At 40.8% G+C, this 15,446-nt stretch overlaps 2 protein-coding genes across 2 annotated transcripts; both read right to left on the bottom strand.

The window, feature by feature from the left end:
- Positions 1-6,623: 6,623 nt before the first annotated feature.
- Positions 6,624-8,444, bottom strand: LOC105854500 (endogenous retrovirus group K member 8 Pol protein-like). Its single transcript, XM_012733913.1, has one exon. It carries the CDS (start codon positions 8,442-8,444, stop codon positions 6,624-6,626), a length of 1,821 nt encoding a protein of 606 aa, XP_012589367.1.
- Positions 8,445-9,470: 1,026 nt separating this feature from the next.
- Positions 9,471-11,546, bottom strand: LOC105854499 (endogenous retrovirus group K member 5 Gag polyprotein-like). The gene has a single exon (XM_012733912.1). It carries the CDS (start codon positions 11,544-11,546, stop codon positions 9,471-9,473), a length of 2,076 nt encoding a protein of 691 aa, XP_012589366.1.
- Positions 11,547-15,446: the final 3,900 nt, after the last annotated feature.

Below are 15,446 nucleotides of genomic sequence, written 5' to 3'. Positions count from 1 at the left end.
ATAAACATAAAAATATAAAAATGAAGTAATATTAAATATGCATATAATTTTAACATTAAAATTTCCAATGATCATTGCATTAAAATAAGAAAAAAATTCCAAAAATCTGTGCTTTTTTTTTTGCTTCCCAGGGCATTGCTGGATAACCAGGACAAGTGCAACAAATCAGCTCCTGGTCAGTAATAAGAAGGGTGGCAGGGTGAAGCTGTAGTTTCCTGGAGGTCCCACTATAGTATTGGACAGCACACAGCACCTGGTCATAATTAGAAGTTGGACAGTGAGAGAGCCACCACTACTAACACAGTACTTCATCCAAGTCAGAAAACAGGCCAGGATTGATAACACTGCCAAAAGGAATACATAGTCCCCCAATGAAATCAGGCAATAGAGGAACCACCATCACAAACTTGGACATCCCTCGGCTAGCCCAGAAGGAGCACTCAGAACAAATGACTGCCAATACTAGCAACTCAGCGTCCCAGCTCATAGAAAACACTAAGAAACAAATGACAGGGAGAAGAAAAAAACAAATAACCAAGCCAGTTCACAAGGAAAAAAAAACCACCACAAAAAGATCAGTCACCAGAAATCAACAAAGACTTAGAAGAACTGCTAAGCCTATCAGGTAGACAATTTAGAATAATCATGATAAAACAACAACAAAAAAAAAAAGATGAAAGGGAAAAAGTGATATGAGATGAATAATCAATTAATTGATGAACTGAAGTATGTAAATGAGACCTTAGAAAATAAAATAAAAGGAATGCAGGAGATCAAAAGATCACTAAAGGATATCAAGAATTCTGAGAAAAGCAATGAAAACGGAATCAATGAAATGGAAGAATGCATCAGTACACTCGAAGACACAAAAAAAGAAAACAAAACAGTAAAAGAAAGAGAAGTAAAAAAGAAAACACAACAAAGAGACAAAGAGATGCAGGCTGGATTAAAATAACAGAACATAAACTTGGCCTGTCTCTAGGAACCACAGATAACCACAAAAGATAAAAACATATTGAAAGTAAAAGAATAGAAATCACCCAAACAAATGGACCAAAAAAGAAGTCAGGAACAGCTACTCTTATATTAGATAAGATAGATTTCAAACTAAAAAAGGTCAAAATGGACACAGATGGCCACTACATTGTGGTTACAGGGACAATACAGCAAGAAGACATGGAAATCATCAACATATGTGCACCAAATGAAAAAGCACCAAAATATATAAGGAAACTATTGTCATCTATGAAACGTATATCAGAGAAAACACATACATAGTAGGGGACTTCAATATGCTACTCTCAGCAATTGACAGATCAACAAGACAAACATTAAGTAAGGACACTAAAGCTCTAAACAGGGACCTAGAAATATCAGGCTTAACAAACAACTCTAGAACACTGCACCCCAAAAGAAAAAATAAATCTGAGTACACCTTTTTCTCAAATCCACATGTATCTTTCTCAAGGATTGATCACATAATGGGATAAAGTCAAATATCAATAGATACACTAAGATCAAAATCATATCAACTATCTTCTCTGACCATGGAGGAAACTAACTAGAAATTAATCATATGAAGAAAGCAAGAAACCCACCTACATTTTGGAGATTGAAACCCACACTAATGGAGGACCATTGGATCAATTAGGAGGTCAAGAAAGAAATTTTAAAAAGTTCCTTGAGAAGAATGACAATGAGGACACAAGTCTCCAAAACATATGGGACACATTAAAAGCAGTTACAGGAGGAAAATATATAGCAATACAAACTCACATAAAGAAGCAAGATACAACTCAAAGAAATAACCTAATATCCCACCTTAAAGAATTGGAAAAAAACAGACAACAAAAACAAACAAACAAACAAAAAACATAGAAGGAAATAATGAAAGTCAAAGCAGATATAAAAGAAATAGAAGTTAGGAAAACAATCGAAAAAATCAATGAAACCAAAAGTTGTTTCTTTGAAAAAGTAAACAAAATAGACAACCCCCTAGCCAGGATAACAGAGAAAAAAGGAGAAAGTACAAATAAACAGTATCATAAATGAAACAGGTGAAATCACAACAAATAAAGCAGAAATCAAAAGAATAATCAGAGAATACTATGAACAACTATATGCAAACAAGCTCAACAATCTAGAAGAGACAGACAAATTCCTATAACTCTACAATTATCCACAGCTAGAAAAAGAAGAACTAGAACAACTAAACAGGCCAATGGCAATCGATGAAATTGAAGAAGTAATTAAAATGCTCTGAAACATAAAAGCCAAGGACCAGATGGATTTACAAATGAATTTTACCAAACGTTCAGAAAAGAACTAGTGCTTATCCTGCACAAACTCATTCAAAAAATAAAGAAGGAAAACTACCAAATGCTTTCTATGAAACCAACATCACACTGATACCAAAACCTAGCAAAGAAAACACACAAAAGAATACTTCAGACCAATTTCTCTATGAACACTGATGCAAAAATCTCAACAAAATTAGTCAACAGAATACAGCAATGCATTGAAAGAATAATTCACCACGACCAAGTGGGTTTTATACCAGAGGCACAAGGATGGTTCAACATTTGAAAATAAATTAATGTAATCCATCACATCAATCAACAACAAAAAATAAGAATCATAAAATTATATCAATAGATGCAGAGAAGTCATTCAACAAAGTTCAACATCCATTTTTGTTTAAAGCCTTGACACCAATGGAATAGAAGGAACATACCTCAACATGATAGAAGCCACATATGATAAACCCACAGCCAACATTATCCTCAATGGAAACAAGCTGAAAGCCTTTCCTTTAAGATCAGGAACAAGACAAAGATGTCCACTATTGGAACTCGCGCTTCAACATACCACTGGAACTACTAGCCAGAGCAATAAGACAGGAAAAGGACATATAAGGAATCTAAATAGGGAAAGAAGAAGTAAAACTATATTTGCAGATGACATTTAATATACATGGAAAACCCTAAGAACTCCATAAAAGCACTGATCAGAACAATTAACCAGTTTAGCAAGCTTGTAGTTTATAAAAGTCAGCAGACTCCCTATGCATAAATAACCAATTATAAGTAGAAATCAAAGAAATCATCCTTCTACAATAGAAAAAAGAACTACTACAAAAACACATACTTGGAAATAAACCGAACAAAAAATTTGAAGGATCTATACAAAGAAAAGTATAAAACCCTGATAAAATAAATACAAGAAGACACAAGGAAATGGAAAGATACCCCCTGCATATGCATCAGAAGAATTAACATAATTAAAATGACTATCCTACCAAAAGCAATATACAGATTTAACACTATTCCATTAAAAATCTCAATGACCACGGGTGATTTGGTGATGGGAAACCCGCGGGGATTACAATCAAGATGGAAAAAAAAATGTGCAAAATGATGTAAAAATAAACTTTTGTAATAATTAAATAATAAAAGAAATCTCAATGACATTCTTCAAAGAAATAGAACACATTTTGATGAGATTTATATGGAACCACAAAAAAGTCTAATAGTCAAACTTTCTTGACTAAAACAAAAGAGTCTGTAGGCATCACAAGCCCAGAGTTCAAGGTACACTAGAAAGCTATAATAAACAAAACTGCACAGTACTGGAACAAAAACAGACATACAGACAAATGGATTTGAATAGAAAACCCAGATATAAACCCACAGGTTTATGGGCAGCTAACTTTTGACAAAGGAGAAATAATATGCAATGGAAAATAGTTTGTTCAGCGAATGGTGCTGGGAAAACTGGACAGATGCATGCAAAAAAAAATGAAGCTAGACTACTATCTCACACCATGCACACACACACACACACACACAAAAAAAAAAAAAAAAACTCCAAAAGGATTAAAGAACTGGACATAAGACCAAAACCATAAAATATCTAGAAGAAAAGGTAGGAGAAATGCTGTATAACATACATCTCAATGACATCTTTAAAGATACATTGCCCAAAGCAACAATAGTAAAGGAAAGGATAAATAGCTGGGACTACATCAAGTTAAAGAGCTTCTGCACAGCAAGACAGACACTACACAAAACAAAATTCATCCCACTGATTGGGAGAAAATATTTGCACACAATAGTAATGACAAAGGAATGCTCACAAACGTACACAAAGAGCTGATTAAACTCAACAAAAATAAAGTGTACAACCCCATGAATAAATGGTCAGAAGAGTCACAAAAATTTCTTCTCCAAAGAAGAAAAGCAGATGGCCAGCAGGCATATGAAAAAGTGTTCAACATCACTTGTAATAAGGCAAATGCAAATTAAAATCACAATGAGAAATCACCTATACCATTGAGAATGGCACATATTAAAGCAACTAGCAACAACAAATGTTGGTGAGAGTGTGGAAAAAAAGGAACTCTCCTACTGCTGGTGGGAATGCAAGCTGATACAACCATTATGGAAAGCTGTTTAAAGGTTTCTCAAAAGGCTAAAATTAGAGCATCCATACGACCCAGCAATCCCACTCCCAGGTGTCTACACAAAGGGCACAAAAAACATTGATTCAAAAGGACACCTGCACACCCATGTTTATTGCTGCTCTATTTACAATAAGGAAGACATGGAATCAACCCAAATGTACAAAAATGGAAGACTGGATAAAAAAGAGGTGGTACATATACACAATGAAGTAGTATTCAGCAATCAAAAAAGAACAACTGTATACCAGAGACATTTTATGGGGGTGGAAGTGAGAATGGGATCAAAACTGAGGTGGGAAGAATGTACTGGACTGTGGTGATGGCATACGGGTGAATAGGTGATGGTAAACCCGTGGGGATTACAATAGAGATTAAAAAATGCATGAAAATAATAAAAATAAGAAAATTCCAAACGTACAATAGTTTTATTTGGTATCACTTAGGCAATCAGAAATTAATTAATTTAGTCAATAATTGACATATTTTGACACAGGTACCATGATAAATACAAACTCCTGCAGCATAGTTAAACATAGTAGAAGGGCACTCCCTGGTGTCACAACTGGTTAAAGCACAGTACATTGAAGCTATCCCAGCAACCGCTCCAAGAGTTCGTTCCCCTGCCAAGCAGGTGACACACATGGTGTGGCAGACATATCCTGACTGTACGGTTGCTCTCCTCAGCAGTGTATTTCAGTACATCTGCCTGTTCTGCTCCCCACTCTGTCTCTGTTGAATTCTCTCACTTTCCACCCCCCACACATCTGACCTTAAAAAAATTCATGAGCTAAAAGCTTCCTTTATGCTCCTTCTTAGTATTAAAAGGAGATTCGAAAGATCACATAATTTAAAAGTATAGGATGTAGGATCACCTGAAATGGTAAAGGCAAGGTTTCTATAAACTTTCATATTCAGAAAAGTCATTCATTTTTTAAAAATATTTTATTTAGGCCCTCCCTGGTGGTGCAGGGGTTAAAGCGCAGCACTGAGAAGCTAAAGCCACTTCCGCATGAGTTCGATTCCCGCCAGCCCAGAGGTGACCACATGGCATGGCAGACCTCTCATGACCCGCCCTCTGCTCCCCTCAGCAGTGTGCTTCGTCGATCTGCCTGTTCTGCTCCCCACTCTGTCTCTGGTGAAGCCTCTCACCGCCCCTGAGCCTCTGGCCTGTACCCCAGTTCTGTATGCACAAATAAATAAATCTTAAAAAATTATTTATTTATTCATACAGAACTGGGATACAGGCCAGAGGTGCAGGGGTGGTAAGAGGATTCACCAGAGACAGAGTAGGGAGCAGAACAGGCTGACTGACGAAGTACACTGCTGAGGGGAGCAGCATGTGGGTCAGGAGACGTCTGCTGCACCATGAGGATCACTTCTGGGGTGGTGAATGAACTTATGCTGAAGTGGTTTTAGCTTCTTAGTGCTGTGCTTTAACCAGCTGTGCCACTAGGGAGGTACCAAAATCATTCAATTTTTTAAGCATCTGAAAAAAATTTAAGAGGTGCCAATGGATCTGAGCAAACATTTCTCCAAAGGCATATAAATGGCAAAAACTACATTAATCAGTCACCTGGAAAACAATCAAAACCATAATGAAATACCACTACACACCTACTAAGGATGAATATTAAGTATTTATCATGCTGTGGAGAAATTGGAAGTCTCATACATACTTTTGTTAGAAATATCAAATGATACAACCAGGCCCTCTCTGGTGGTGCAGTGGGTTGGAGTTCTGCACTGTGAAGCTAAATCAAGCAGTGGCTGTTTCATTGCTAGTTCAATCCCCACCCCAGTGATGATCCACATGGTAAGCATAACTCTCCTGTCTCTCCTGCTGCTCTTCTCAGCAGTGTACTTTTTCAATCTGCTTGTTCTTCTTCCCACTGTTTCTGATGAATCCTCTCACTGTCCCTGCACCTCTGGCCTGTACTCCATTTTTGTATGCATAAATAAATAAAAGTTTTTTAAAAAAAGAAAATTTTATGAAGTTGTATGTGAAACATACCCCCAAAATAAAATAAAGTGATACAACCACTTTAGGTAACATTTTAGCAGTTCATCAAATAATTTAACACAGAGATACCATATTATTTAGCAATCCATCATTAGGTGTATACCCAAGAGAAATTGATACGGGACAGCAAGGGACACAATACTAGTCCAAGTACACTGACCAAATTCTGGTGGCTTCCCCTGATTGCAGGGTCGCCATGAGAAATCCACTAAAGGTGTCTACCGAGACATGAATAAAACGCATACGCCCAAAAGGGGTATGATGAGTAACATCCATCTGCCAAATAGCATTTTGCAAGAGTCCTCTGGGGTTGACCCCCAGAGATGGAACTGGAACAAAGGTGGGACATGAGGGACAGTTTTTGACAATCTGTCTGGCCTGTTCGCGAGTGATGCGATAAAGAACTCGCAATGAATGGGAATTGAGGTGGTGAAGGGCGTGCTCCTCCTCTGCCTGTTGAACAGAGTCCACCAAGAGTGTGGGAGGACCGCGAGTGGCAGCGTCCGCTAAAGCATTGCCCTGCACCAGGGGCCCTGGTAAGCCTGAATGAGCACGAAGGTGACCAAGGTGGAATGGCATGGTGTGCTGACGAATCAATCTCTGGCAGGTCTGGAACAAAACTGACGCTGTGGAGGAGGGCTTAATAAATGAAACTGTTTCAAGGGCAGGTATAGATTGAGCGAGGTATGAACTGTCAGTATAAATGTTTAACGGTTGATTATGAAAATCAGAGAGTACCTTTAAAATAGCCTCAAGTTCGACCAATTGTGCAGAGGTGTGGGGTGTAACAAAAGACACACAAGAGTCACGGCAGACATAGGCCACGGTGCCATTAGAGGACCCGTCTGTAAAAACTGTCAGCGCACTTGGAATTGGCTCTTTACGAATAATTTGTGGAAAAATGAACTGACGAGTATTACAGAACTGTAGGAGCTTATCAGGAGGGAGGTGATTGTCTATAATTCCTGAAAAGGAGGCACAGGCAATAAGCCAGGAGTTAGAATTTTGTAAGAGCCAATTAACTTGTGATTTAGAGTATGACTGGATTATTTTTGAGGGGTCCCTGCCATATAACTTGTGACCGGTCGTTCTGGCCACGACAATAAGCTGAGCAACAGCCTCATAGTAGGGCAAGAGGACTTTTCTGGGTGAAGATGGTAAATGCAGCCACAGGATAGGGTGGCCTTGCCAAAAAACTTCAGTAGGGGTCAATTCAGTGTGGAAAATAATTACATCAAGTGGTTTAGAGTAATTGACATTATGGACAGAGTGATCAGCCACGGCCTGTTCTACCTTGGTTAATGCTTGCCGAGCTTCCAAGGTGAGTGCTCGAGGGGAAGTGGGGTCTGAGGGCCCTTGAAGGATGTCAAATAGAGGTTTAAGCTCTCCCGTAGTTAGTTTTAAGTAAGGACGGAGCCAATTGATATCCCCTAGGAGTTTTTGGAAGTCATTAAGGGTGTGTAGGTTATCTATGCGTAGGGCAGGCTTTTGAACTCGAACTAGATTGTGGGATAATTGGAAACCAAGATACATATATGGTTCCTGAAGTTTGACTTTTTGAGGGGCTATCTGTAATCCTGCCTCAACAAGATTTTGTTTTAAATGGAGTACACATGTTAAAACTTCCGAGGGATCCTGTCCAGATACGAGTATGTCATCCATATAGTGAACAATGTACATTTGACCCCAGCATTGTCTGGTGGGCATAATGGCTTGAGCCACGTACTTTTGGCACAGGATAGGACTGTTTGCCATCCCTTGGGGGAGGACAGTCCATTGATACCTCTGGAAAGGTTCTTTGAAATTGGTGGAAGGCACGCTAAAGGCAAATCGCTTTTGGTCCTCAGGATACAGAGGAATGGTGAAAAAGCAATCTTTAAGGTCAATGATAACTTTGTAATGGTCATGAGGGATGGCTGAAGGAGAGGGGAGGTCAGGCTGAAGGGCCCCCATTAGCTCCATAGTCTCATTTACTGCGCAGAGGTCTTGTAAAAGCCTCCAGGCGCCTGACTTTTTTTGTATGACAAAAATGGGCGTGTTCCATGGGGATGAGCTAGATATTATGTGACCTGCCTCTAACTGTTCCTGCACTAGCTGGCGGGCAGCGGAGAGCTTATGAGCTGAGAGGGGCCATTGGTCGATCCAGACGGGATCGTCAGATTTCCATATAATGGGATCCGTATGTCTGGATGGTGCAGGCTGACCAACGGCCCCTACAGAAAATACCCCAATCCGTGTCTACTGGTTTGACCTTGGGGGGCGAGTAGGTGACGGATGCCCTCATTGTTCTTTCCTAATTCTTTTCCAGGAAGAAAGCCCTGATTAAGCATTTGGGCTGTAACTGTGTCACTTGGGCTGAACATGATAATGCTCATTTGAAATAGTAGGTCATGGCCCCACAAATTGACCGGAAGGCCGGGAATGACATAAGGTTTTACTAATCCTGTGTTGCCTTCTTGGTCTTTCCAGGTGAGATATTTGGAACTTTGTAATGGATTTTGGCTCTGTCCCAGGCCCCGTAGGTTGGTAAGAGTAGGAGTAGTAGGCCACGAGGGAGGCCAATGTTCTTGGGCAATAATGGTGACATCTGCCCCAGTATCAATGAGACCAGAAAAGCTCTTGTTATCTAGTGTCAGTGAGAGAATGGGCTTGTCCTTTGTGATGGCTTGTATTCAGAAAACATCAGAGGGGCCAAAATTATTGTTGCCTCTCTCAGGGGAGATAAGGCGGTGACTAGTCCTGATCATGGGAACTGGGATTAATTGAGCTATTTTTTGGCCTTTTGCTATTTTAACAAAGCTTATCGTCTTTACCAGGATTGAAATTTCTCCAGTGTAGTCGTTGTTGATTACACCTGGAAGGACTTTTAATCCTCTTTGAACCATACTCCCCCTTCCTAGAATTAAACCAAAGGTGTTGGGGGGAAAACTCCCATTTTGAAGGGGCCAAAAAATCCCATTTTGAGTTGCTGATAGCCCATTTCAGGGGTTAGTATTGTGTCGGAGGAGGGACAGAGGTCCAGTCCTGCGCTGCCTGGGGTGGCCCTTGTGAGGTCTGAAAAGGATGGGTGGGGGGCACTGTCTGAGGCCACCCTGCGGTGAATGCTCCCGTTGTTATTTTCGGGGCCGGGAGCTGGCACCTCCTGGCGTTTCCCGGCTGAGGGGAGGAGGAGTGGCTTACATTTGGGTCTGATAAGTGGGGAGGCAAGGGCTTTCCTTCTACATCGGTGGTGGAACGACAGTCTCTAGCCCAATGATATCCCTTTCTGCAACGGGGGCAGGGTTTAGAAGGCCTGTGAGTGGGCGGAGTTTTTGTAGGGGCATTAAGAGCCTGGGTCTGTAACCCTTGAGGGCAATGATTAGCAAAATGACAGGGTTGATGACATTTAAAACAGGTCATTTGTTGGGTGTTTTTAGCCTGTATGAACTGCGTCACCGATTGGCCACTAAAGGCGGCCGCCATGGCGAGGCCCTGCTCATAAGCAGGGATAATATCAGCGCATGCACGGATAAAATCAGTGATGGAGGTAGCCTGTCGTTTGATAGGCCTGATTGCTGCCTGACAAGTAGGAGAGGCATTTTCAAAAGCAAGTTGTCGAATAAGGTGCTGAGTGGTATCTGAGGAGCCCAGGGAGCGTTCAGCGGCCGTTTGCAGGTGGGCGACAAAATCCTGAAACGGCTCAGAGGGCCCTTGCCTAATACTGGTAAGCGGCGCCTGTTGCCCACTAGTAACAGGAAGCCTGCGCCAAGCGTGAGTGGCCGCGGCTGAAATTTGTATAAACAGGCCGGGATCATAACTGATTTGAACTTGAGGATCTAGATAGGGGCCCATGCCCGTTAACATTTCTAGGGTCCACGGACTATTGTTCCGCTGGTTAACCAGTGAAAACTCCTTACAAAGTTCATAAAACTCAGTCTGCCATAATAAATGGTCTCCAGTGCTGAGTGTGGCCTTAACGAGGGAGTGCCAATCAGAAGGGGTCAGCCAATTATCACCGAGGGAGTCCACAATGGTTAAAGTGAAAGGAGCGCAAGCGCCATACTGAGAAACCGCCTCTTTAAGCTCTTTTAAAAAGCGGAAGTTGTGAGGCTGATGATGACGAATGACCTGGCTCTGGTCATTAGTGATTTGAATAACAGGAAATGCCTGAAGGGGCAAGGTGTAAGGGGGCGGAGGAGACAAAACGGCCGCTGTGGGCGCGGATGGGAAGATGGCGGGTGCGCAAGCGGCGGACAAAGAGGGCGGAGTGGACTGAGAACGTTGCAAGGTAAGATTATGGATGCAATTTTTCAGTTGGACCAGTTGGGATTTTAACTCTGTTGAGGGGGGTTGTTTATCTAGTGATGGCGGTCTGGACGGACCCGAGGGACGAGTGAGATTAGCGGCAACAGCAGCCAGAGAAAGTGAGGAAGTAGGATTACATCGAGCCGCTTGTGTTGCTAATTTGTCCCAATGGACACCGGAAGGGTCAGGGTCTTGTGGAGTGTATAAAACGCCTTGATTGTTTGGTTTGTCGGGAGAATCGGGCAAGGGAAGTGGGGGATAGATTTTTAAGGTAGTATTAGGAAGGAGGGGCATGGTTTTTAAAGTAGGATTAATCTTATCGGGGTCTGTGTCTTGTGAGGGCTCGTTTTTATCGCTAGGAAAGGAGATAAGATCTGTTTGGATTTTAGACTGTGTTTTCTGAGCTAAGCACTCTGACTCCACTGCAGCCAGGGTGCCGGGCCGTGAGCGCAAAATAGCCTCCGTTTGAGCTATTGTATTTTGAAGTTTTGGGCAATCATTGTCGGTAGAGAGAATTTCCCTGATAAGATTCCAATAAGAGAAAGCTGTAACGGGGATTTTTTCGGGGCTGAATGTTCTGAAGTAATCATTGAGAGCGTCCCCCATTCGTAACCAACGTTTATAATCTATGGTGCCTTCGAGGGGGAACCAAGGACAAGTTTCTTTTATAAAGTCGAAAAACCTGAGGAGATCTTTGGTTTTAACATTAATGCCTCTAGATTGAAGAGTGTCTTTTAACTGGGAGACATACAATTCATGCTGACTAAGCTCCTGTCCCATGTTTTTAATGTCGTGTTAGTGCTACAACAACCATAAAACTAAAGTGGCAGCAAAATAGAAGCTATAACAGTTTAAGGATCTAGGGTGAGGAAGATCCAGGGGTCCACCGTAGTCGTAAAGGACGTGGTGGGGTGCGTTCCCCTCTCACTGGGACGTCGGAGGTCTGCCGGACTATCACGGCCAGAGTCCCCGCTATAGTCCTCAGTGAGTTGGAAGCTTCCGAGAAGGGGGACTTACCCGTAGGAGAGGTCAAATCCGTTGATCAGACGGTGAAGAAACGGGGTCTGCAGACGTAAAACACGTTAAATCTTTTCACAAAATGGGGGGCATGAGCCCGGGGGACTGTTAGGCAAGAGAGCTAACAGCCGATAAAGAAAAACTGGCAAAACTTTATAGGGCCTGGGCCCGGGGGATTATCGGTCAGAAAAATAGAAGGAAACCGATAACCGGTGAGAGAAAGAAAACCACCGGTGAGCCTGGAGGCCCCACGTTGGGCGCCACTTTTGCGGGGGACCTTGACTAGCAAGGCCTGGGAGTCGGGGCCCCAGGTCTGGTGAACAAAGGAAACAGTCACACACATGTAGCAGAACAAAGAGAGAGCTCTTTATTTTGTTTTTATCTCAGTTTACATAAAATACAAGAGGTGGGGGATGCAGAAGTCGGGAAGGGATAAAGCCAATGGACAATAGACATGCAGCAATGTTTTGGTAGCAGTTGGTCTCGCGAGGGGCGAAAGTGGGCGAAAAAAGAAAGAGGAAAAGGAAAAGGTGGGGGCAGGGAGTTCTTCCCACATTCCTTTTACAACCTGGATGTTTTTCTCTATCCGGACTCCATTTCACCTTTTTATGGCTGCTGACAGATGCCAGATGCCGGCCTCAGTCCCCAACACAAATAATTTACCAGTCAGTGTCTAATTTCTTTTATCATGTGCATAACTGCAAGAGGACTTAGACTTAGTACTTAGATGTCCCTTGAGCTGACAAAATACACAAGAAGAGCACCAGGCAGGTGATTCTTAAGACAGTAGCTGCAGCAGCTGAATGACCCAACAAATGGCCACATTCATGCTAGATGCCTGGCTCCCACATCTCCCATTTTTCTTCACCAGGACAATAGTCAGTGAGACACTGGCTCCCAGGCCTCCTTTTTTATGTTCTGGGCCACCAGTCAATGAGATCCTTGGTTCCTGCGTCTCCCCCCCCCCTTTTTTTTTTTTTGTCAGTCTTACCAAAACTACCGCTTAGATGAGACTATGTAGCCCTGTACCAACTTGAGACTGCCCAGGCAGTTCTGTCATTGTGTGCCATACCACCATACCTCATTGCACCATGCTGCCAGTGCCTTTTGTAGTCCCTTATGTACCTTATCAGTCATTCCACCCTACTTTTACCATTTTTTCCTGGGGCACTTTATTTTTACCAACAACCCCCTCTAAGGGGCACCATCTGTAACAGTTTATGGTTTCAGCCACTGGTTGCCACCGGTTACAAAATTAAGACACATACAGAAAGAAACTTGTTTATAGTAGCATTATTCATTATAACCCACAGTAGAAAACAAATATCCATCAAAACACAATTAAAGAAAATGTGGTTTATCTGTACAATGGAATGTTACTCAGTCATTAAAAGGAAATTGGCATTAATGTGTTTATAACATGGATAAACCCAGTAAATATGTTAAGTGAAAGAAGTCAGTAACAGATCTCATACTTTATGAATTTATTAATTTGAAATTACAGAACAGGGAAATCTATAGACAGAAAGAAGATTAATGTTGTGTAAGAATATGAGTGGGCTCGCAAGGACAAGTTGAGCAACAAGTAAAAAGTATAGGATTAATTTTTGAGATGATAAAAAAATGTTCTATAACCCACTGTACTTATAGTTATACATATATGTGACTAAGTACAGAAATTGTATGCCTTAAATGTGTGAATTGTAGTGTATAAAGTTATGTTTCTATAGAGATGTTTGAGTAAATTATAAATCAATTATTGACTAAATTTAGGTAATGGGATGAACATATAACAATTAGCAAGACAATCTGAATTAATATGATATGCTTGAATGAGGGCCTTGATTATCATTGCAATGTTATGAATCAACAAATACAAACCAATGTAATAACAATTATTTTAGTGCCTTAGGATAAAAATTATAATGGATCCAAACCTAGCTGGCTTGATTAGGAGACCTAGTCTCAATAACTAACCAGAGTTAAAATAATAAGCACATGGGTAGAAAATGCATTAGAAGTGCAGAATTTGTGAATCATCAAAAGGCCACCAAACAAATGTGAAGAACCCAAGATTTAGAAAGTGAGGACTTTTTATAGAAAAAAGACCAGAGAGTTTGTGTAAATCAGAAGTTCTTCACTCTGGCTTCATATGGAAATCGTTAGGGAATCTTTTAAGTCAAAATCTGTGGCAGTGGTGCTTGACTCTTGGCATTTTTAAAGTTCTCTGAGTGAATCTAATGGACTTGTACCTATCTAATTTCCAGAGTAGGAAACAACTGTGGTAGGCCAAGAGAAACTGGATAAGACCTGGAGGTTTGACTTAATTAGGTTATTGGTGCTCTGGAGGTTGTATGCAGTCAAATATCTGGGTATGGAAAATAGGGTTATTCTGAAGCCTAAGAGATGGCAAACATAAAATGTATCTTCGATGATTCTCAAGTTTAACTCATGCTTCACTTCCTCCACTTACTGTGTATGGTGGGCTTGCTGGAAGACACAGTGTGTCAGTGACTGATCTCACATCTTCTCACTCCAAATTGGTGCCCTTTACCATGCCCCACAGACTGTTGCTTTATAGTCTGAAACTAGATTTAAAAGGCAGGCAGTTCTTAAATGGCCTACTAATGCATCATCACTTTGCCCAACTCTCTTTCCTAAACTGCCTGAGGGCTTCAAATCTTTATCTTAAATCTGTTCTTTCTAAGCTACATTACATAATCAGTTCAGCAATAAACCTTTCAAGTTATATGACTTTTAGTCAGAGAAAATCTATGGGGCTTGTCTTTCTGCCAAGATTCATGACTCCTGCCTGTCTTATCTGATGAGCATAATAATAAATATCTCTTGCTGAATGCCAATAACAGTCTGGGCACTCTAAGGCACTTGGGACTTGGTGGAAGAGTTGCAACTTGAGCCCAATGCCATCCTTTCCTTATTTTGACCTTTCACCCTCTCAAAGTCTTTAATCACCCTCAATACACCACTAATCAACCAACCACCATCCCCACCAAGTCTACTATGGCCATGTTTGATGTATGGGTTTTTTTCCAACAGTTTTATCAGTCAACTGAAATTCTCTCTGAGCTTGCCCAATGTTAGTTTTTTCCCCTGTTTACCTAGTGTGTGGCAATTTGTGATGTATTATATGTATTTGTTAGTGCCTATTATAAAACTAATTCCTTGGTGAGCTAGCCATAATTATTCTGCTTATATGAAAACTTATTTCCATGTATCTGTTTGCCCATTTTGAAGCTAGATTTACTGCTTCTGTTTTCACAATTGCCTCCTCCAACTTATATTTTATAATATTATAATTAAAAAAATTATAGTATATTACACAAGGTTTAAATATAACATATATTGTAATATGATAGGGAATATATAAATTATGAAACCCACCATCTCATAATTTCCTTTCCCAGCTTATGAAATGACACTGACATGTTAAAAGTAATGTGTCTGCCTGTATTGACCCTATTTATTTACTCCTTGAAGTAGAATCCACATTTTATATTATGAGCAAAGCTTTATAATCAACCTTAGTTATTTCCATGTCCAAATTTAGTGCTCAAGATGTGTAAGGGTATCAAGGGATAGTGTAAACAGTGGACTTTGTAATTACCTCAGCTCTGGTGGTTTGAGATCATATTCACACACAAT

The sequence above is a fragment of the Condylura cristata genome, unplaced genomic scaffold, assembly GCF_000260355.1.
Source record: "Condylura cristata isolate star-nosed mole 26May11 unplaced genomic scaffold, ConCri1.0 scaffold00043, whole genome shotgun sequence".
Lineage (NCBI taxonomy): Eukaryota > Metazoa > Chordata > Mammalia > Eulipotyphla > Talpidae > Condylura > Condylura cristata.
This window is presented reverse-complemented; position numbering and strand designations above follow the sequence as displayed.